General features: G+C 39.6%; 1 protein-coding gene and 1 long non-coding RNA gene across 2 annotated transcripts in view; one reads left to right on the top strand and one right to left on the bottom strand.

The window, feature by feature from the left end:
* The window catches only part of CHMP4C (charged multivesicular body protein 4C), a 34,236-nt gene extending 20,305 nt beyond the window's left edge, over nt 1-13,931 (top strand). Inside the window, exons 3-5 of the mRNA XM_063450354.1 lie at nt 874-988; nt 2,446-2,554; nt 13,740-13,931. Of these exons, the coding sequence (XP_063306424.1) occupies nt 874-988; nt 2,446-2,554; nt 13,740-13,807 (292 nt within the window). The 3' untranslated portion in view covers nt 13,808-13,931. The remainder of the gene's footprint in view (nt 1-873; nt 989-2,445; nt 2,555-13,739) is intronic.
* The window catches only part of LOC134607801 (uncharacterized), an 876,365-nt gene that overhangs the window by 116,500 nt on the left and 738,342 nt on the right, over nt 1-21,523 (bottom strand). The gene's annotated exons all lie outside the window — the stretch shown is intronic.

Genomic DNA, 21,523 nt, shown 5'->3' with positions numbered 1-21,523 from the left:
GTCATAAGAACAATTGTATCCTAAATCAAAAGTGGCATATAGTACACAGTCTAAATTCTGGGTGTCAAACATAAACCTCCTATTTTATATGTATCTAGGCTCTGGGTGCAGTGGTAGCACAAGAGTTCCTTCACTTATACTGCCAGTAAGCTTGACGGCGGGAGTGTTCATGCAACATGGTAGTGCTGACACACTGAAGTTCACGATTGTCAAACTCCGCCCTCTTAAATAGTGTTGGACATAATTCATAATTTTGAGAGTTGTAGTAATCCACATAGGGGTGCAGTTTGACAACCCTGCTGTAATTGCTGAGCGAAGTAGGGTCTCACACTGTGCATTAGGTCCTCTCAATCGTGGCGTTGGTATACTAGTTATGTTATACTCCAGAGCTGTCTTCCTGAAGGTCTTGCGCCACAGCGAGGTTCAAGAGAGCAACGATAGTGAGGACTGAGTGAGAAAATTCATAATTATCTCTTTCACCAGTAGGCTGCCAGGGATGAGCAGCCCTTAACATAAGGTTTGATAGGAAAGCTGGAAGGGGCTTATATAATGTAAAAGAAATTAACAGATTGTATTAATAGTATTTAGTAAAGTATTTAATAATTTTATGTAAAGGTTAAGACAAGAATTGATGGATAACCCATAGCAGAAGTCTGGGCGGAGAGAAAATATTGCAGATATCAGAAAAGGTCCTGCTAACCTCTTCTAGTTCAAATAGTCCTTTTATTGGGTGAAACACAGAGCAAAAAACTGTGTGGCTTGAAAAAGACCCATATGCGGGTCGAAACGTTGCCAAATATATGTGGCCTGTTGCTAATATTCTTTGTGTTTGATATGTCTGGAATGTAATTCAATAAATTATATTGCTTTTAGGGATTTGGACAAGATTGATGAACTGATGCAGGACATCAATGAACAACAAGATGTAGCACAGGAAATCTCTGATGCTATTTCTCGCCCCGTTGGTTTTGGGGATGAATTTGATGAGGTAAGATCAAAAAACATTTACTAAGCTAAACTCTATTCCTCAACATAATTTTTTGTTGTTGTTGTTGTAATTTCCATCCTTTACTAAATCAGGTCAAATTTATTTGTATATAGCTCTTGGTATGCATGGCTTTTAGAACTATAGCATGCTGTTTTGGAATACTGTGGTGGAATCACCGACATTCTTAGTACCTTTTCTGCATCAAGGTCTGTAATGATCATTAGTTTTAGTATTTAAATTAACTGCTTTCTTTTCAAGCCTTAAAAATCAGGGTAATTTTAGAACCTCAACGCCAATAACATCTCGTCATAAAGTTCCGTCTTAATGCATATCTATGGGCAGCATAAAGATGCCAAATGTCACTACTGCAAAGGTTACAGAGCCAAGCCAGCAAGGGCCACTGAAGGTGTCATTAGTCACAAATGCTAACACTGTGTTTTTCTTAGAAACTGCTGTGTTTGCAATTGTCAGACCTCAGTCTCTTTGCACCTGAACCACTAAAATAAGCTTAGTGGTTCTGATGCTTAATGTGTGCCTTTAAGATCTACTGTACCTGAAGACCTCAAAGGAAGATTTAAAATCTCAATAAGAATTACATCTAAAATTCTACAGTTAATAATGAACTTCAAAATCTCAAATATGCTTCTGGAAGTATAGAGACCAATTCAGTTAAGCAAAGATTAGTCAAAATGGTTGACAAAAATAAAAATGTTTAGAAGATAAAAATAGTCAAACGAACACTCCAAACCCCTATATTACTTTAAGGATTAACAGACGGCACCCTCTTTCACACTTCATAAAAGTTCCGAGTTCTATTTTCCACAATAAATATGCACTTTTATTATGTGTCTGGGTTTCGCACCCTCCTGGCTGTCAATAAGGCTTGCCTAGAGAGGTCTCCTCCTCACAGGCTTTGTGCTATAGTGCAAACTGTATGTGGGTGTTCAGGGTGTGATGCTTCTCTATGGAGGCACAGCAAGTGCATACCACTACTAGTGGATTGCCACTAATCATTTAGGACAATGTATTGCTAGTTAATTTCTCTATTCTGTCTATAGTCACTCGTATTTATTAAATTGTGGGCAGTACCATTTGGCTTTCAGTAGGGCTCACCACATTATCTGTATCTCATGACCCTGTTAGAATACAAAGAAGAACCCTGCAGAAGCCAGAAGCTGTAGGAGCCAACATTCATTGTCTGAGATCATCAGCTGACTGTCATTTGTTGCACAGGATTGACATTAGCCAGCACAAAATTCTGGCTCATGACACTACTACAATGTTGCCCAAGTGGAGTTTCACCTCCAGCAGCAGAGGGGTTTAGCTCAAAGCAAAACACTGTACATAGAGACTCCAGGAACCATGACCACATCAAATCACTGAAGTGTTTATGGTGCTTGGAATAACCGTTGATTTTGATATAATATTCTTCTGCACAACTTTCATATTTTTTTCAGGATGAATTGTTGGAAGAATTAGAAGAACTGGAGCAGGCGGAGCTCAACAGCCACTTGGCCAACGTAACTCTTCCAAGCGTGCCTTCCACAAAACTGCCATCCCGGCCAGGTAAATTAATTTCCTTTTCCTGTGCAATATTTGTAATAGTTTGTTAAAAGTCTGTTATGTCTGCCTTCTTATTCCTGAAACTCTCAGGATTATCCATTAAAGTGAGAATTCAAAGTGAATTTCAAATTGTTTTAAAACAAGGAGTGTACTTAAAACAATATCGGACCTCTGAAAAGTATAAGCATGCATATGGACTCAGTGCTTGGTTTAGGCCCCTTTTGCAGCAATTACTGCCTCAATGCGGCGTGGCATGGAAGCTATCAGCCTATGGCACTGCAGAGGTGTTATGGAAGACCAGGATGCTTCAATAGCGGCCTTCAGCTCTTCTGCATTGTTCGGTCTCATGTCTCTCATCTTTCTCTTGGCAATGCCCCATAGATTCTCTATGGGGTTCAGGTCAGGCGAGTTTGCTGGCCAATCAAGCACAGTAATCCCACAGTCATTGAACCAGGCTTTGGTGCTTTTGGCAGTGTGGGAAGGTGCCAAGTCCTCCTGGAAAATGAAGTCAGCATCCCCATAAAGCTCGTCTGTGGAAGGAAGCATGAAGTGCTCCAAAATCTCCTGGTAGACGGCTGCGTTGACCATGGACTTAATGAAGCACAGTGGACCAACACCAGCAGATGACATGGCTCTCCAAATCAACACAGACTGTGGAAACTTCACACTGGACTTCAAGCATCTTGAAGTGCGTGCCTCTCCATTCTTCCTCCAGACTCTGGGTCCTTGGTTTCCAAATGAGATGCAAAAGTTGCTCTCATCAGAAGAGAGGACTTTGGACCACTGAGCAACAGACCAGGTCTGTTTTTCTTTAGCCCAGGTAAGATGCTTTTTGTTGTTCAGGAGCGGATTGACAAGAGGAATACATCATCTGAAGCCCATGTCCAGGATCAGTCTGTGTGTGGTGGCTCTTGATGCACTGCCTCCAGCCTCAGTCCACTCCTTGTGAAAGTCCCCAACACTTTTGAATGGCCTTTTCCGGACAATCCTCTCCAGGCTGCGGTCATCCCTGCTGCTTGTGCATTTTTTTCTTCCACACTTTTCCCTTCCACATAACTTTCTATTAATGTGCTTTGATACAGCACTTTGGGAACATCCAACTTCCTTCGCAACTACCTTTTGAGGCTTTCCCTCATTATGGAGGGTGTCAATGATGGTTTTCTGCACAATTGTCAGGTCAGCAGTCTTCCCCATGATTGTGATTCCTACTGAACCAGACTGAGAGACCATTTAAAGGCTCAGAAACCCTTTGCATGTGTAATGGCTTACTTAGCTGATTAGAGTGGGACACTGTGAGCCTAGAATATTGCACCTTTTCACAATACTCTAATTTACTGAGATTGTGGATTTGGATTTATGACAAATCACATCTTGAACTATCTTGCTTTGCATTTAATGCGTCTATCTCATATATTAGTTTCCCCTTTTACGTTGCATTACTGAAATAAATGAACTTTTGCACGATATTCTAATTTTTCAAGTATCACCTGTATATGACTCACTGCAATCATTGCAGGGTTTGGAAAAACTTACTGGAGTTTCAAGGAAACAGGAAGTGGCTCATTATGAAATCCTGCGTCCCAATGAATCAAATCATATTTAATAAGACAATTCAGGCATTATCTTGTTACAATAATACCTTTTGGCCTGATAAAATCCCATTTGTTTCATTCTTTATATGCCAAGAACTGAATAGTTATCAGTGAACACTAAAATTTAAGGCAGTATAGCCAAGTTGACGCCTCTGCTTTGGACCTAGGCTTTCAGTTTGACTATTCATTCATCAACATCAGTTTATTGTTTAATGAGCAAATACTTGTACTTATTCACTGAAAACAAAATGGTTGTGATTATAAACCAAATTGCAAAATATAGGCTACAGTAGCCAAACTGTAACTATAGATGAGTTCGAAAATTCTTCCAAATTAGCCTTATTGGATTGCATTGCACAGTTTAGTTTTTAATTAAAAATTATTCAATATTTATCGAATAAACACTCCGATATGAGCTGTATTTGATCATCATAAATTGGTACAGGAGCTTACTCATGCTAATGTGAAATTAAAATTTAAGAACCAGATGTATAAAAGTGTCACTAGGAAAAAAGCAGTGCACTTGTGGTACAAATTTCTCAAAACTGATCACTCACCATGGTAACCAATAAAATCAGCAGTGTCATTCCATCGAATTCTTTAATAGATGCCACACTTTTAGAACTGTTTGTACACAATCAACATTAAATATGTTTGTTTGGCTATTTATATTGTTTAAACTCATATAGCACATATACAGGGAAGGGCTGTTCAAGTAAATTGCAAGTACACTTATCTGTATTACTTGTCAATGTAAAACGCATGACTCGTATATTCCTACACAAAGAAATACTTATCTTTAAAGAGCTCTGTGGTCACGTTTCCTCCATGTGACATTATCATGGTAGCACGCATTCAATGGGAAATGAAAGAAAAGATTGGAGTTAAAGTGCTAGATAAAGAATGACTATTTCATATATTGTCTAAAGCAGGGCTTGACAAATTTGTTTGGAATCTAGGAGCCAACTAAAAAAGTTAGGAGTCCGTTTTTTTTTTTGTTTTGTTTTTTTACAACTAGCGAAGTTTAATTTACAATGAGAAATATACAAATCTTAAAGGGAGACAATAGTCACCAGAACCACTACAGCTTAATGCCTGAAGCCTGTCCCTGTAGCCTTTTCAATGTAAACACTGCTTTTTAGAGAAAAGGTAGTGTTTACATTGCTGGGCTCCAGTGGGGCTGCTCTCTCTGCCTGCGTGCGAGCATTAATCTTCCTGCAGCTCCTCTCTGCTCCCTGTAGTGATGCCAGGCCGGAGTGACATCATATTCTGGTTCCCGGCATCACTATACAGCGCGAGGGAACAGAGAGGAGCTGCAGGAAGATTACTGCTCCTTTGCGCGCTGCCCCAGCCAGCCACACCCATGCAGCCCAGGACGCCCGCCTCCATTATCCCCAGGGCGACAGGCCGGCTCTATTGTTCCCCCCCAGCCGACCGCTTTAGCTAAAGGGTTGCAAATTCCAAGTCGCCATGGCTACTTGGTTCCTGGGATTTGTCGAGCCCTGGTCTAAAGCAATATTTGCCTCTTGGGAATAACTAAATATATAGAATAGAATCATATATTGTTTTTCTACAAGGCTGATATATCTGCTGTAAAAATATGCATAAATACAAAGTATTTTATCTAGTAAAATTGCTTGTTAAAGCAGCATGGTCACCCCCTTCCTAAAATTGAGTATTGATGAATCTTTATGAAATACTCATTTTGACGATGTTGGAATTTCCCTAAAAATTTCAAACCAGTCAAGTGATATACAGAGACAAAGTAGGGACTACTTTGTCTCTGTAGGGACTACTTTGTCTCTGTAGGGACTACTTTGTCTCTGTAGGGACTACTTTGTCTCTGTATTTCTCCACCACCTGATTATCTTAGACTCGGGGATGGAGTCTAAGTGTCAATACTGACAGCCATCACCAGTGACGGCTGAAGGGAATTGGCTGTTTTTATGGAGGAAACAGAAAGAGGGCAGGTCCGTCCGAATTACTGGCAGGTCACCCTGGCTTTAAGGCATGCTAGGCTGCCTTCATATTATGTAAGACTAGCCCACTGACCAAAGACCCTGCAGCAAGCACTATTCAGTGCTGTCTACAGGATCCTTGTGCCCTGAACATAGTGCGAGAGCATCTAAGTCAAGATGGCGAGACAGGACCTGAAATCAGGAGTGTCTTGACAAAATCAAGACGGTTGGGATGCCTGGTGTAGGTACATTTCTTTACATGGGATTGTGTGAGTATGAAGGTTTGTCAGTGTGTATGCAGGAGTGTGGGTATAATTGTCTGCATGTACGAGGGAATGTGTGTATAGCTGACTGTCTGTCTTTATGTATGTATGGGCGATTGTGTGTATAGCTGATTGCCTGTGTGTGTGTGTATATATGTATGTGTGTGTATACAGGGAGTGCAGAATTATTAGGCAAGTTGTATTTTTGAGGATTAATTGTATTACTGAACAACAACCATGTTCTCAATGAACCCAAAAAACTCATTAATATCAAAGCTGAATATTTTTGGAAGTAGTTTTTAGTTTGTTTTTAGTTTTAGCTATTTTAGGGGGATATCTGTGTGTGCAGGTGATTATTACTGTGCATAATTATTAGGCAACTTAACAAAAAACAAATATATACCCATTTCAATTATTTATTTTTACCAGTGAAACCAATATAACATCTCAACATTCACAAATATACATTTCTGACATTCAAAAACAAAACAAAAACAAATCAGTGACCAATATAGCCACCTTTCTTTGCAAGGACACTCAAAAGCCTGCCATTCATGGATTCTGTCAGTGTTTTGATCTGTTCACCATCAACATTGCGTGCAGAAGCAACCACAGCCTCCCAGACACTGTTCAGAGAGGTGTACTGTTTTCCCTCCTTGTAAATCTCACATTTGATGATGGACCACAGGTTCTCAATGGGGTTCAGATCAGGTGAACAAGGAGGCCATGTCATTAGATTTTCTTCTTTTATACCCTTTCGTGCCAGCCACGTTGTGGAGTACTTGGACGCGTGTGATGGAGCATTGTCCTGCATGAAAATCATGTTTTTCTTGAAGGATGCAGACTTCTTCCTGTACCACTGCTTGAAGAAGGTGTCTTCCAGAAACTGGCAGTAGGACTGGGAGTTGAGCTTGACTCCATCCTCAACCCGAAAAGGCCCCACAAGCTCATCTTTGATGATACCAGCCCAAACCAGTACTCCACCTCCACCTTGCTGGCGTCTGAGTCGGACTGGAGCTCTCTGCCCTTTTCCAATCCAGCCACGGGCCCATCCATCTGGCCCATCAAGACTCACTCTCATTTCATCAGTCCATAAAACCTTAGAAAAATCAGTCTTGAGATATTTCTTGGCCCAGTCTTGACGTTTCAGCTTGTGTGTCTTGTTCAGTGGTGGTCGTCTTTCAGCCTTTCTTACCTTGGCCATGTCTCTGAGTATTGCACACCTTGTGCTTTTGGGCACTCCAGTGATGTTGCAGCTCTGAAATATGGCCAAACTGGTGGCAAGTGGCATCTTGGCAGCTGCACTCTTGACGTTTCTCAGTTCATGGGCAGTTATTTTGCGCCTTGGTTTTTCCACACGCTTCTTGCGACCCTGTTGACTATTTTGAATGAAACGCTTGATTGTTCGATGATCACGCTTCAGAAGCTTTGCAATTTTAAGAGTGCTGCATCCCTCTGCAAGATATCTCACTTTTTTTTTTTACTTTTCTGAGCCTGTCAAGTCCTTCTTTTGACCCATTTTGCCAAAGGAAAGGAAGTTGCCTAATAATTATGCACACCTGATATAGGGTGTTGATGTCATTAGACCACACCCCTTCTCATTACAGAGATGCACATCACCTAATATGCTTAATTGGTAGTAGGCTTTCGAGCCTATACAGCTTGGAGTAAGACAACATGCATAAAGAGGATGATGTGGTCAAAATACTCATTTACCTAATAATTCTGCACTCCCTGTGTGTGTGTGTGTGTGTGTGTATATATATATATATATATATCTCACAGTATTTTTGTGAATATTTTATTATATCTTTTCATGTGACAACAATTAAGAAATGACACTCTGCTACAATGTAAAGTAGTAAGTGTACAGCCTGTATAACAGTGTACATTTGCTGTCCCCTCAAAATAACTCAACACACAGCCATTAATGTCTAAACCGTTGGCAACAAAAGTGAGTACACCACTAAGTGGAAATGTCCAAACTGGGCCCAATTAGCCATTTTCCCTCCCTGGTGTCATGTGACCTCGTTACAAGGTTTCAGGTGTGAATGGGAAGCAGGTGTGTTAAATTTGGTGTTAATGCTCTCACACTCTCATACGTTTGGCACCTCATGGCAAAGTACTCTCTGAGGATCTGAAAAAAAGAATTGTTGTTCTACATAAAGATGGCCTAGGCTATAAGAAGATTGCCAAGATCCTGAAACTGAGCTGCAGCATGGTGGGCAAGACCATACAGAGGTTTCACAGTTCAGGTTACACTCAGAACAGGCCTCGCCATGGTCGACCAAAGAAGCTGAGTGCACATGCTCAGCGTCATATCTAGAGGTTGTCTTTGGGAAATAGACGTATGAGTGCTGCCAGCATTGCTGCAGAGGTTGAAGGAATTGAAGCTTCTTCTCAAGATGATGCACAAGAAAGCCCGCAAACAGTTTGATGAAGACAAGCAGTCTAAGGACATGGATTACTGGAACCATGTTCTGTGGTCTGATGCGACCAAGATAAACTTATTTGGTTCAGATGGTGTCAAGTGTGTCTTGCCTAAAGTCAAGCATGGTGGTGAGAGTGTCATGGTCTGGCCCTGCATGAGTGCTGCCGACAGTGGGGAGCTACAGATCATTGAGGGAACCATGAATGCCAACATGTACTGTGACATACTGAAGCAGAGCATGATCTCCACCCTTCGGAGAGTGGGACGCAGGGCAGTATTCCAACATGACAACGACCCCAAACACACCTCCAAGATAACCACTGCCTTGCTAAAGAAGCTGAAAGTAAAGGTGATGGACTAGCCAACCATGTCTCCGGACCTAAACCATATTGAGCATCTGTGGGGCATCCTCAAATGGAAGGTGGGGGAGCGCAAGGAGGAGTGGAAGAGGACTCCAGTGGCAACCTGTGAAGCTCTGGTGAACTCCATGCAAATGAGGGTTAAGGCAGTGCTGCAAAATAATGGTGGCCACACAAAATATTGACACTTTGGGCCCAATTTGGACATATCAACTTAAGGGTGTACTCCCTTTTGTTGACCACGGTTTATACATTAATGGCTGTGTGTTGAGTTAATTTGAGGGGACAGCAAATTTACACTGTTATACAGGCTGTACACTTACTACTTTACATTGTAGCAGAGTGTAATTTCGTCAGTGTTGTTACGTGTGAGGGGTATACTGTTTGTATGTATGTGTGTGTGTGTATATGTATTATATATGTGTGTGTGTGTATAGTTGACTACCTGTCTGTATGTATGGGATAGTGTGGGTATGATTATCTTTCTGTATGTATGATGGAGTGTGACTGCCTCTATATACAGTTGTAATCAAAAATTTTCAACCCCCACGTGTAAGAAATTATGACCCTCTTACAAGGAAATTCTTTTAGGAAATGTGTGACAAATAAGACACAAACAGAAGTGTATTATAAATATTGACTTAGGCTATTGTTACAGATTTTAAAAGGATATACACATTATAACCAATACAGTTCAAAACCAGAAGATACATAGAAAAGGGCAATACTTGAACATTTAAATGAAGATCTTCCCCTTGCGCCTTCATCTTGGGTAATCTGGAACAGTCTCTCTCAGTTTACCATGGCACCTGTGCTTGCTGGGCTGTCCTTTCCAAAAGAGAGTAGAGAGCCCAACCTCCTTGTCTGTTGTTCTTTTAAAGACAGATTCTTGCAGTCTTTAACTAAAAGTCCTAGAATCCCTTTTCACTCCCAAAAGTGGTTTATCCAGCCCCCTTTTTCTAGAGAGCTCTGTCTTTACACAAGTCTTTCCCTTTGATCTCTTCCCTCCAGCTATACTGTAACGTTCTGAAAGAAGTGACCAGTTAGGGTTAGGATTTGACAGGATGGCTTGGGAAAAACACAATCTTCATGGTTACACCTAGATGTTAATTACTCTGATCTTCTGATCTCCTAATAACATGACCCTTGAAACCTTTATAGTAAAGATTTGTACCCATTGATGACAACCTCCTTTAAAATGTAAATGGTATTCCATTGTGAAACCAGATAGCTTATTACACAACTCACCTTCACAAAGCATATGTCAGTCCCTACATTGGCTTCCTATAAAATATAGAGCTCAATTTAAAATTCTGGTTCTTTCTTTCAAATCTCTACATAATGCTGCTCCCACCTATCTATCCTCCCTTATACACAAGTATATCCCGTCTAGGCCCTTACGATCTGCTGAAGACTTACGTCTATCTTCTATCCGTACTCCCACCTTTGATGCTCGCCTTCAAGGTTTCTCGAGGGCTGCACCGTTCCTGTGGAACTCGCTTCCCCCCCCTCCGTTAGATGCTCAACCAGTCTCCACTCCTTCAAAAAATCATTAAAAACCCACTTCTTCATAAAAGCTTATCAATTAAACTGTTAATAGCTCCCAACTGATTCCTCTTCTGCAACTGTCACTAGTCTAATACTATCCTTACATTTTTGTGTCATTTTACTCCACTCCCTCTAGCATGTAAGCTCATTGAGCAGGGCCCTCAACCCCTCTGTTCCTGTGTGTCCAACTTGTCTGGTTATAACTACATGTCTGTTCGTCCACCCATTGTAAAGCGCTGTGGAATTTGATGGCGCTATATAAATACCATAATAATGATAATAATATATTAAAGTATTTTTAAAGGCACCCCATTTCTTACACACTGAAAATCAGATTTATTGTCAAAACAAAAAGCAATTGAAGAAACTCAACATAACTGTAACTGATCGACGGGCACCATGACTGGGTACCTCCGTTGAAGGATGCTCCTAGCGCATCCTGAGGACTCCAAGCACTCTAGCAGACACCACAACCACCGAACCGGAGAAGCATACGAATGCTCTCAAACATATGAATGCTGTAAACCGCTGAACAGGAAAAGCATACAATCAGCTTACACTCCTGGCAATCAGCATACAATCCAATTCCCCCAATAATGAGACGACACTTCGTTTTGAGGTCAAGCAGAACATGTACAGGCTATATGAAAAATAATTACTGTATAATGTGTCCCCTGTTGTATAGTTTAAAACTACTGCCCGATAACTTTGTGCACCAAATACCGGCTAGATGGCACCATGTAGAAAAGTCCAAACAGTGTCTGTGAGTTAAAATGCCGGCCATCCATTGTTCTCACCATGTGCTTCATCCATTGTTCTCACCATGTGCCTCTGATACATAAAATAATGGTGGCCACCCAGTAACTCCACAGTATGTCCCCAGATGGTTCTTAAAGGGCCAGCAGCAGCATAATAAAATACAATATGCCCAAATCAGTTCCTAGAAGGGCAATACATCCCAGGGCCATAGTCGCAGGGCAGGAGACTGGCAAACAGGCCCCTCCAAAAAACAGTGGCGAGGTCACTTTCGCCACAATAACGAATACTTCAGGTGGTTTCCTTAAATTCTACTGAAAATCCAACCTATAATGACTTCTCCAGTCTCAAAATTATTCCACTCCTTCATAGCAAGCATCTTTAGTAGATCACCCGTTTGCTGTTATTATCTGCTGCAAACGAGATGCTTAGCGAGATACCAGCTTCTGGCAGCGTTTTTGAGGAATCTTAGCCCATTGCTCAGGAGCAATGGCCTCCAGTTCAGTAATATTCGTGCTGCTGCAATCGCCTTATTCAAATCTCACCAAAGAACTTGGGGTTCAAGTCTGGTGACTGTGATGGCCACTGTAGAATTTTCCAGGACTTCTTCTACAACCAAAACTTGGTGGAATTTGAGGTAATGCAAGTATAATTGGTTGTATGGAGGTGTGTAAGTAATAGAGAAAAGTAATGTTGGTTAGAAAGTAAGAGTACAATTTTAAGTGTCAAGGAGTGTTTCTTGAGTTGTGTCCAAGAGAGTTTGAGTGTTAGTCCCAGAGTGAATATCTGTCCTGGATCTCTCTGAATGTCTGAATCTGAATGCCCAAACTAACCTCTCTCTTCCCTTTGTCCTAACTTTTTAGAGGGCCAGACTCTGAAGGTGTGGTCAACATGCAGATTGCAATTTAGATTTTTCGTCCATAGAGGGTGCAATTGCCTAATTAAACTTTCCTATCCAGGAAAGAGTTAACTTTTCCTGATGACGATTTTGACGTCATTTGGCTTATCTAAAATGACTACCATAACTTAAATTTGCTGTCAGTTCAAAGCGTTTGCCTCAGTCTTTGTGGCAACGACTTTGATCGTAATTTCTAAAATTGACAGTTCTAAACTCAATTTCACCCCTTACTTACAATGGGACCTTGTAAAATTAATTACTTAGTCTTCTCTGTCACTAGTGTCTGTGTTTAAAATTATTTCCATTCTATTAACATTTAAACAGAGCATTCCATCCCCCTGCTTCATTGCTTATCACTTGGATTGTTTATATAATGCATTCCTTAGCTCAGGCTAGTGGGTAGTGTTGCAGAAAGCAAGAAGAAATTATGTGTCTTTGTTAGCCTGAAGATCCAAAATGGAGTCCGCTCTGTTCTGAGTTACTCTGGCAATATACACTTTTCATTTCTATCTTAGCACAAAATGTCTGCCGATATAAATATCCTGACAACACAGAGATGAACACAGACACTGACACACAGCTTTATTGCCACATACACATTCAGATGCACATTGCTACACCAAAATATATACACACACACAGCCACAGCCAAACAGATGCTTTCTAAGAGATACACATGAACAGATACAATGAAACACACTGACACCCATACACAGATGCACACAACCACAACCACTGACCAATATGCACACAACATACACAAACATGCATGTGACTCACCCTCACTCAGAGTCCAGCTCTCTTCCTGCTGTGTGCACGGTCTCCTCTGGGCCTCCATTGAGCCTTGCTGCAAGCCTGCCTCTATTTTGGCAGTATTGGAGAGACCTGCTGGAACCCTAGTGCAGTTGCATAGGCTGCACTACCTGTAGTTCCGTACCTGCAAAAATGTCTTACCACTGATATTTCTGCACCTTCTTGATGAGATGTAATAACTTTAAAAGCTATGTAGAAAAAAAATGCCTTAGAAATGTTTTATTCCACCCATCTATCTTAAAAAGTGAACCAGTAAAAGCAACACCATCAAGACTTGAGAGAAAGGTTTACTTCCCCCCACCCCATAGATTTTCTTGAAGGGGAATTGTCCCCCCTTCCATGATAATATTCTTTCCATTGATCTCTGAAGTAAAAAATGTTGATACTGCAGCTCATGATAGCTGTTCCATTTACTCAAGTTGGTAGTGAAATACAACCTTTACTTGAAAGCCCACGTCTTTACACCAGCACTGCCTTCTTGGATATCTGCCTTCTTTGATCAAACCATAAAGCAAGTCATTTATCTCCCAGTTCGATCTTTTACTCAACAAATGCCTTATTCTCTTGCAGCATCATCGCGGAAGAGAGTGGAAGAGGATGACGATGGCATGCAGATGCTTGCGGCATGGGCAACATAAATCCTGGGATTTCGGTCACCCAAGTTTAATACTTGTACAGATATTTTAAAGCTGGTAATTTGCATTTAGGTGTCTATTCACTAAACAGACAAGGTTATTCATCAAAGTGTGAATGTCAGTGTGAATTTTTCCAAATTGGTTATTTTTGGCTTAGAATTTAAAGTTCACTTGTAATTCCATTTTCAGTTCTCGACAGTTCAGAGAGTGTTCTAGTGAGTTGAGAATCAAACTTTTCAAAGTTTGTTCTCAAATCATCCTAATTTTCTGTTTGCAGACTGATATCCCAAGCACCAATATTTATTGATGAGGTCTTCTTTATCTAGAGAACACGAACTGTGAGAATTGTTGGAAATTCAACGTGAAATTTCAAAATAATCGAATTAGAAAAAATCGCCAAGTCAATTCTGTTTTCAACTTGACTGTATTAGCCTTTATTCTGAAATCCACTTTATTCTCACTTTATTGATTAACAGTGTAACTATTGTTCATTCACTTGATAGAGACATTATGAGGTTATGCAGTGAGTGAAATTCAGTTTTCACTAGTGGAAATTCTCGCATTGAACTTTTTGTTTTCTACAAAGCTGCAAACCAAATTAAACACACCCTGACTTTTATATTACTGTGTTCCTTTGTCATTTGCTGATAGAAATGATTATCTGCAGTATATTTTAAAAGTTTAGCAATGCTGCTTTGCTTGCATTATCTTATGTAACAATTAAGTAAGCACACATCCTGTTTATATTGCTACTATATTTAATGTGTTTTACCTAAATATTGTTTGGAAGAGGTTTGTTAAAAATATATAATATTTTGGAAGTCTCTGGAGAAATAGCTTGTGTTTTCAATAAAAAAAAAATAAAGAAAAAAAATTGCAGACAGATTTTCAGGATGGTTTATTATTACATCACCGCAAATGGAAAATATTAATCCGTGAACCGAAATGTCTGTCATAATTGTATAAAATAATCTTTCTTTACACTGATGTGTCACATTGCCTTCACCTCCCCCGGCCCCTCCATGTGTCTCGTTCCCTTCTCCCCATCCCCTCCATCTGTCTCATTCCCTTCACCTCCCCCATCCCCTCCATGTGTCTCGTTCCCTTCACCTCCCCCATCCCCTCCATGTGTCTCGTTCCCTTCACCTCCCCCATCCCCTCCATGTGTCTCGTTCCCTTCACCTCCCCCATCCCCTCCATGTGTCTCGTTCCCTTCACCTCCCCCATCCCCTCCATGTGTCTCGTTCCCTTCACCTCCCCCATCCCCACCATGTGTCTCGTTCCCTTCACCTCCCCCAGCTCCTCCATATGTCTCATTCCCTTCACCTCCCCCATCCCCTCCATGTGTCTCATTCCCTTCCCATTCTGTACCTGCTCACCGCCGCTGTACCCGGTCTGACAGGAAGTGCTCTCTCAGTAAGCACTTCCTTTCAGATTGATTTGCTCAGCAACACTACAGACAGCAGCAGGATGCTTTTGTAAGCGGTTTTAAGATCTATTCCCCCAATAAAAAAAATACATACATAAATGCATGCTATCTACTAAGCAGTGATTGATACAAATAATTTGTGATGATGGAACAACATCCTAGATGGTCCTATATTGTCATTGAAGAATGGTATCTTTTTCTAGGCAAGGCGACCCAAGAGCAGTGACACTGCTTCCACGAAAACCCTTTTGCTGAGAGAAACTTAATAAGTGGCTTACAGAGCTCTACTTCTGGTAGGAATACTAAATATTCCTACTGTATATGGTAGTATCAATTAGTTATTTTCAAATGGTTTTAAAGTTTTGAAATTTTAAACATAACAATTTGAAATGAACTAATGGATATTACCATAAGCCATATATAAATGCTTGCCACTAGGTGTCAGTGTTTGAAACCAAAGTAAATGCTTATTGGTGCTGCCTTTCTATATCTCCACCTTCATAGTTGTGAATTAAAGGATTCTTTATGTCCGAATGATGCACATGGGCCCAGCAGAGTTGTAGGCTTGACATTTCGTCCCCAAACTGCTCAATTGCTAATTTTTCTCATACAAACAAAACATGCTGAATTATTTATGATGCTTCTCTCACTTTTGGTGGCTTATGTCTGGTGTCCGCAAAGGCAGGATACCGGAGTGCCATCTTGGGAGAGCCCTTACTTTGTAAGAGGAAAAACTATTAAAGGAAAATGCAAAAGCACCATAACCACTACAAAGTGCTGTAGTGGTTATGGTGCCAGGCATGACCTGCAGCCCTTCATTCTAAGTGAAGGGTAGAATGCTCAGGCATTACTTCCAAAGTATTGTACTCTCAAAAGTGCCCTGTAATACATATAGAAGAGATGACATTAACAGTACTTATGAGAACTACTAAGTTGCAGTTCTTGGACATGAATACAGGACAATATCGTTTTATACCAGCATCACTTTTCACCAAGGCGCACAGTTAAACATATACAGTGAATGGTAGGTTGATGAGAGTTCTACTAAATCTGGATAAATATCCATATATCTGCTAAAACACTGCATGTCTCCAGAGACACAACTTACACAAACCTGTACCAGCTACCACTGGTGAATCAGAAAGGTCTAAAAGGGAAACAAAACAATGCAGTTTGTATTCCAGTAAAGCTGTTTATTTTTTATGAGAAAAGTACATCAAATGTGGTTTTACAACTGAGGTGTGACATACCTTTCAAAACTTAAAATGGATAGAGGGACGCTTTAATTCTAGTGATGTTAGGAAAGGTGTGACTGTTCTGAAAAATTTTAGGTGACTTACTAAAAATATTTTATGCAACTAAAATGTAATTTAGATACGAACAATGTATCTTATCGAACAGACTGCTTTCTAAACACATTTATTGTAATTTAAAGACATATTACTGAGAGCATTATTGCCGTAAAGCTCTGTTATACTCAGAAACACCAAAAATATGGAACTTCTAGAAAACAGGGACAATGGGACAGAGGGATATGGTACACACTTAGGAGTAAGGTTACTTGGTACAGATTAATCTTATGAATTATTCGTGATTTAGATAAATACGGAAGCTGTGAAGTATGAAACTGTATTACATGCCCCAAGACTTCCAATATTGGCCACCAGTTCAGGAAAACAAAATAATTATTTACAAATATTAGAGAACAAATAAAAGTGCAAATATCTCTTCCAAGGGTAATTTATATTAATCTGCCAGATATGCAAATTCTCAAAATACTAGCAGAATGTGAATATCATAAATGCATGTGAGCCCTCGCTACTTCTTCTTCCCATCCTAACTGAACTGCACTGTACATTTTTGTCTCTTTGGCTTGGTTCTCAGGAAGGTGAGGGTTTTGGTGTATTGGAATGAACATTGTGAAGCTTTTATTTAGTAAAAAAATGTTATATACCATTTTTATCAGTGTATGCTTATTTATATGTTTCCCCTCTGAATTCACATGTAAAAAATAAATAAAAGTGAAAAAATATAGTGTAATATGGCAAATGAAATTAAGGAAATTGTCCTACTCACAAGGTAAGAGGAGCTTATACAGAAAAACCCCCCAAAACCTATTACCACCCTATGTCTGGGAGATAATTGAGTCAAAACTTGATAACTATCTCTCAGGTACAGGAAGCCATGAAAAATACATGACATACCCCCAAAACATAGTTATTTCCACAGGAACCATAGGCATACATACCCGAATAGCCACTGTCTGAGCACCCAACATATCCAAAAAGTGCTCAGATCCGTCCGGTAGAATGGGAATCGCTATTCGAGTAAAGTTCTGACAGGCCAACCACGAGGTGATGACCCAAAATAGTTCCAGAGAAACTGGGGCAACGACCGGTCTGCTTTTGGGGGTTTATGTACGAACACTCCCCCTGGCTTTTAGGGAGTGAATACTCCCCTTGTTCAGTAGTTCCTATCTCCTGAACGTCGTCCGTTTAGTTGGTCGGGAAGTGGCAGCGGTACGATCTTTGCCCGGATTCACGGGATCGTGTAGCCGAAAGGAGTTCCATGCAGTCGATGACCAAGTTTGCTGCCTGTGTTCGGGAGACAAAATAGCCATTCACTGGAACCAGTGGGTTTGGTTATACAAATGGCGGCCACCCGGGGAAAGCACTCAAGTTAATCGCCAGGGGTGATCAGTGTTCTGGAAGGTACACAAGGGGTACACATGTTCCGTTTGACCACAAACAGGGGGTACGAATATGTTCGGGAAATATGGAGATAGGTACGGGCAACCGAAGGGAATAATACAGAGTCAGCCACAATCGTGTCCACCTTTATTTTTTTTTATTTTATTTTTTTAAGGTTTCCTCTCGTGGATGGCGAAAACATGCAAAATAAAAACATACATGCAAGGCATCATCTAGTGTGGATAATCTATATGTACATAAAGTGTTGGAATTAAACTCCCAATTAGTGGAAGCATACAACTTAATGGCAGTGTGTCTGTATATAGGGGTGACACTTCCCCTATTTGGCTTCAATACAATTCAAAATACAAATAGGTATAGAAGAATGATTTATTAAAGCTTACAAGATACTAAAGACAGCAAATTGCCAAAAGTAGCAGCTTACTAGATATTATGGTCAGGTAACCATTTCCAACAGATCTCACTAGCGGCATATGTAATAGAAAGCTGGTTCCCTCTCAGATCTCCCCCCCCCCCCCCACCATGTGGCACCTTGCTGCCATCATAACATGTTTCACCAATCAATGGCTTCCTCCAGCGATGTCAGTCCTAATGCACTACCTCTATTAATTTTACATTTCATTAATGGCGCTATTTCTTTTAGGATGACTTTTGTATTGGGGCACATCTTTATACTTGGCAATATATCAAATAAAACATTGTAGTGGATTCTCTCTTAATATTCAGTTACTGAATTCAAAGTCTATAAGGTTAGCGTTTCTAGCATTTTAAACAAATGTATTTTAACCTAAATGGAGCAGCTTGTTTTACAATTGTTGAAACGCTATAGTAAAGTTGTTTTAAATGGACTTCATTATGCAATCTGAAAAAGTTTAAAGGCATATCACTATATTTTGACCAGTATCTCATGAAAAGAGCAGTCCAAGAAATTTGGTGATAGGTCTTTAAACTTTCACATTGTGTGGGGGCATTCATGGTAGCACTTAAAGTTTCTATTAAGACATGTATAAATTAAACTTGTTATACCACCCTGGATATTAATCAGATAACCAGCTCTATTACTTCCTGGTTTGGTTGCCCAGTGAAGCTAAACTCAAAAGGCAGCTATTGCTCAGAGCACCTGCCTTACAAAGACTTCCCATTGAGCTGCACTGGGACATCTGTGATTGGACAGCAACAGAAAGTCTGGGCGGGGTTATAAGGGGAAGGCTGCAGACAAGAGATTGAACAGTTTTGCGATTTAGGATGCTTGATTTATATAGAAAATGTATGCCTAAATTCAACTGTTTCAACTTGTAGATGTCTAATATAAGATTACAATTTGCACATATGTGAATGTTTGTCTGCTCCAAGCATTTTATGAGCATTTCAAGACTATTCAATGGAAACTCAAGAATTGCATTGCTACTTTGCAAACTTATTATGGCACTACATTAGTTTGAGTGCTTTCTGACAATCGTACTAATGACCATTGTACTATACTTTATACTTTGCAGACAATTTAAATCAATTGGGGTGTAGCCAAGTCACAAATAGCTTTAGGTCCTATATACACTACTTTATAACAGAAGATAATGTTTTTCTATCTGGCCAATTACGCCTTATTGAATTTACTGGGAAATATAAGTGTAAATTTAAAAAGCATATTTACATACCGGTTATGTGCTATTTGATATACAGATTTGGAAGAGCAGTTTCATTGTGGTAGCCGATTATTTCCCAATCACAACAAAAACTCAAACACAAGCAATACGAATTTATTCTGGAAATTTTCATACAGATAGGTTTATTTCACAGGTGAATTGGATCTGTATGCATATTCACAGATTACTCAAAACGATAGATTGTTTTTCTACACTACCGTGCTTTTCGTGATTGAAAGTGTACAGAGCATTAGCCTGAACCAGAAGCACTGGTTTATTTATACTCCTAGACCGTTTAAAGATTTTATCTTAATTTGCAGAGATTAGTCCCAGTTATTGTACTTGTCAAATTCCGCTCATAGTAAATGTCACGGCCTCTAACCAAGGTTTTGCTTCCCAATAAACTAGAACAGGCAAAACTTTTCTTTTCTTATTAGTGACGCAATTACAGAACAAATAAACACTTGGTAAAAAAAAAAAAAAAAGAAGTCCCTCGTAATAGATTTTTTAAACATAACACTGATGAACGAGGAGATATAATTTTAAATGAGATTACGCAGGATTATAAACAAAAGAAGGATTAACAATCATTCTTTGTCAAAGGCCAGTGGAGAAATTGAAATGCCATTCACTTACTGGCTGGGCATGGTTTTCCAACCAAAGCCTATATAGTGCTGAAGTCTTTATAGGGTTACAAAAAAAAAAAAACTTGCCAAGGAAATAAAAAGGCCCATGTAGGATTAATGTTTTTTTGGTTTTTGGGGTGGGTGGGGAAAATTGCCACGTGAATGCTTTGTTCTTCCAACAGGCCAAAAAAAAAAAGTCTAAAATATTTATAGCTCTTTGTATTAAATATATAATTTAGAGAACTAGAAACCTCACATTGTGCGTTTACATACTTTGTGGCATTTAGAAAACACAGTATTTGTTATGACCTTCTATAACCAGATAAATGACCATGGCAAAAATTTGCAAACAAGACAAACAAGAAATCCACAACAATTTATACAAGTGCAGATAAAAAAATTATGTTAGGCTAATGCCTATAAGTACAAAAAGAGAAGTCCTGCGCTTTCTCCCATTACTAATGGGCCAGCAGCAATGACTACAACACACATCAGCCCCAATATGTAGTAAAAAACAAAGAAAAGAAAATGTTACCTGCGCTCTCTCCTTAATCCCTATGTATATTTAGACAAATGGAGGTCATTTAGTTGCTCCAATGGCCATTGGAGGGAATGCCCGCCTGCCAACGTCAAGGCAGACCCCCCTAAGCGGGTCCTAACACTGATGCCTATAAGGATCGAAGCCGGATATAGTGATGTATGTAGCCTGTTATGAAATAAGTCATTTGCATTTAAAGTTACATTTTGCCGTTCAATTTCAAGTCACAATTCAATGCTTTATGGATAAAAGTGTTGCAGGAACCAACTCCAAACATGCAAATATATGTAACAAAATACAATCTGTTTACAAATTTAGAAAAACAAACAAAAATAAAGCTAGATTTGAATGTATTTAAAAAAAATGCAATCTGTGACTACAAATATTTTAATTAAATGTTATGCTTTTTGCCTCCTTATAATCTGCTGCTCCCTAGAGACATTTTATTTACTTAAACATCGAAGAATTTCTAATTAATTCTACAATTTTTTATTTGCTCCACAAGAGCCTGTTTCCAATGGTGTATAACTAATGCAATTGGTAACAGAAAGCCAAGCACAGCACTGTAGGTTATCAGAATCCTTCCATAGAATCTTCCCAGTCATTCACACTATTATAATTCATATATAGGCATTCGGGCATAAGATGGTAAGAAGAGAGAAAAATAAATAGATGATGCCTTATATATTACTGAAATGCAAGGCTTCAATACACATAAAAATATTGGTTTATCTTTGGATGCAAGTATAAGATATGAAGTCGACATGAATCA

The sequence above is a fragment of the Pelobates fuscus genome, chromosome 4, assembly GCF_036172605.1.
Source record: "Pelobates fuscus isolate aPelFus1 chromosome 4, aPelFus1.pri, whole genome shotgun sequence".
Lineage (NCBI taxonomy): Eukaryota > Metazoa > Chordata > Amphibia > Anura > Pelobatidae > Pelobates > Pelobates fuscus.
This window is presented reverse-complemented; position numbering and strand designations above follow the sequence as displayed.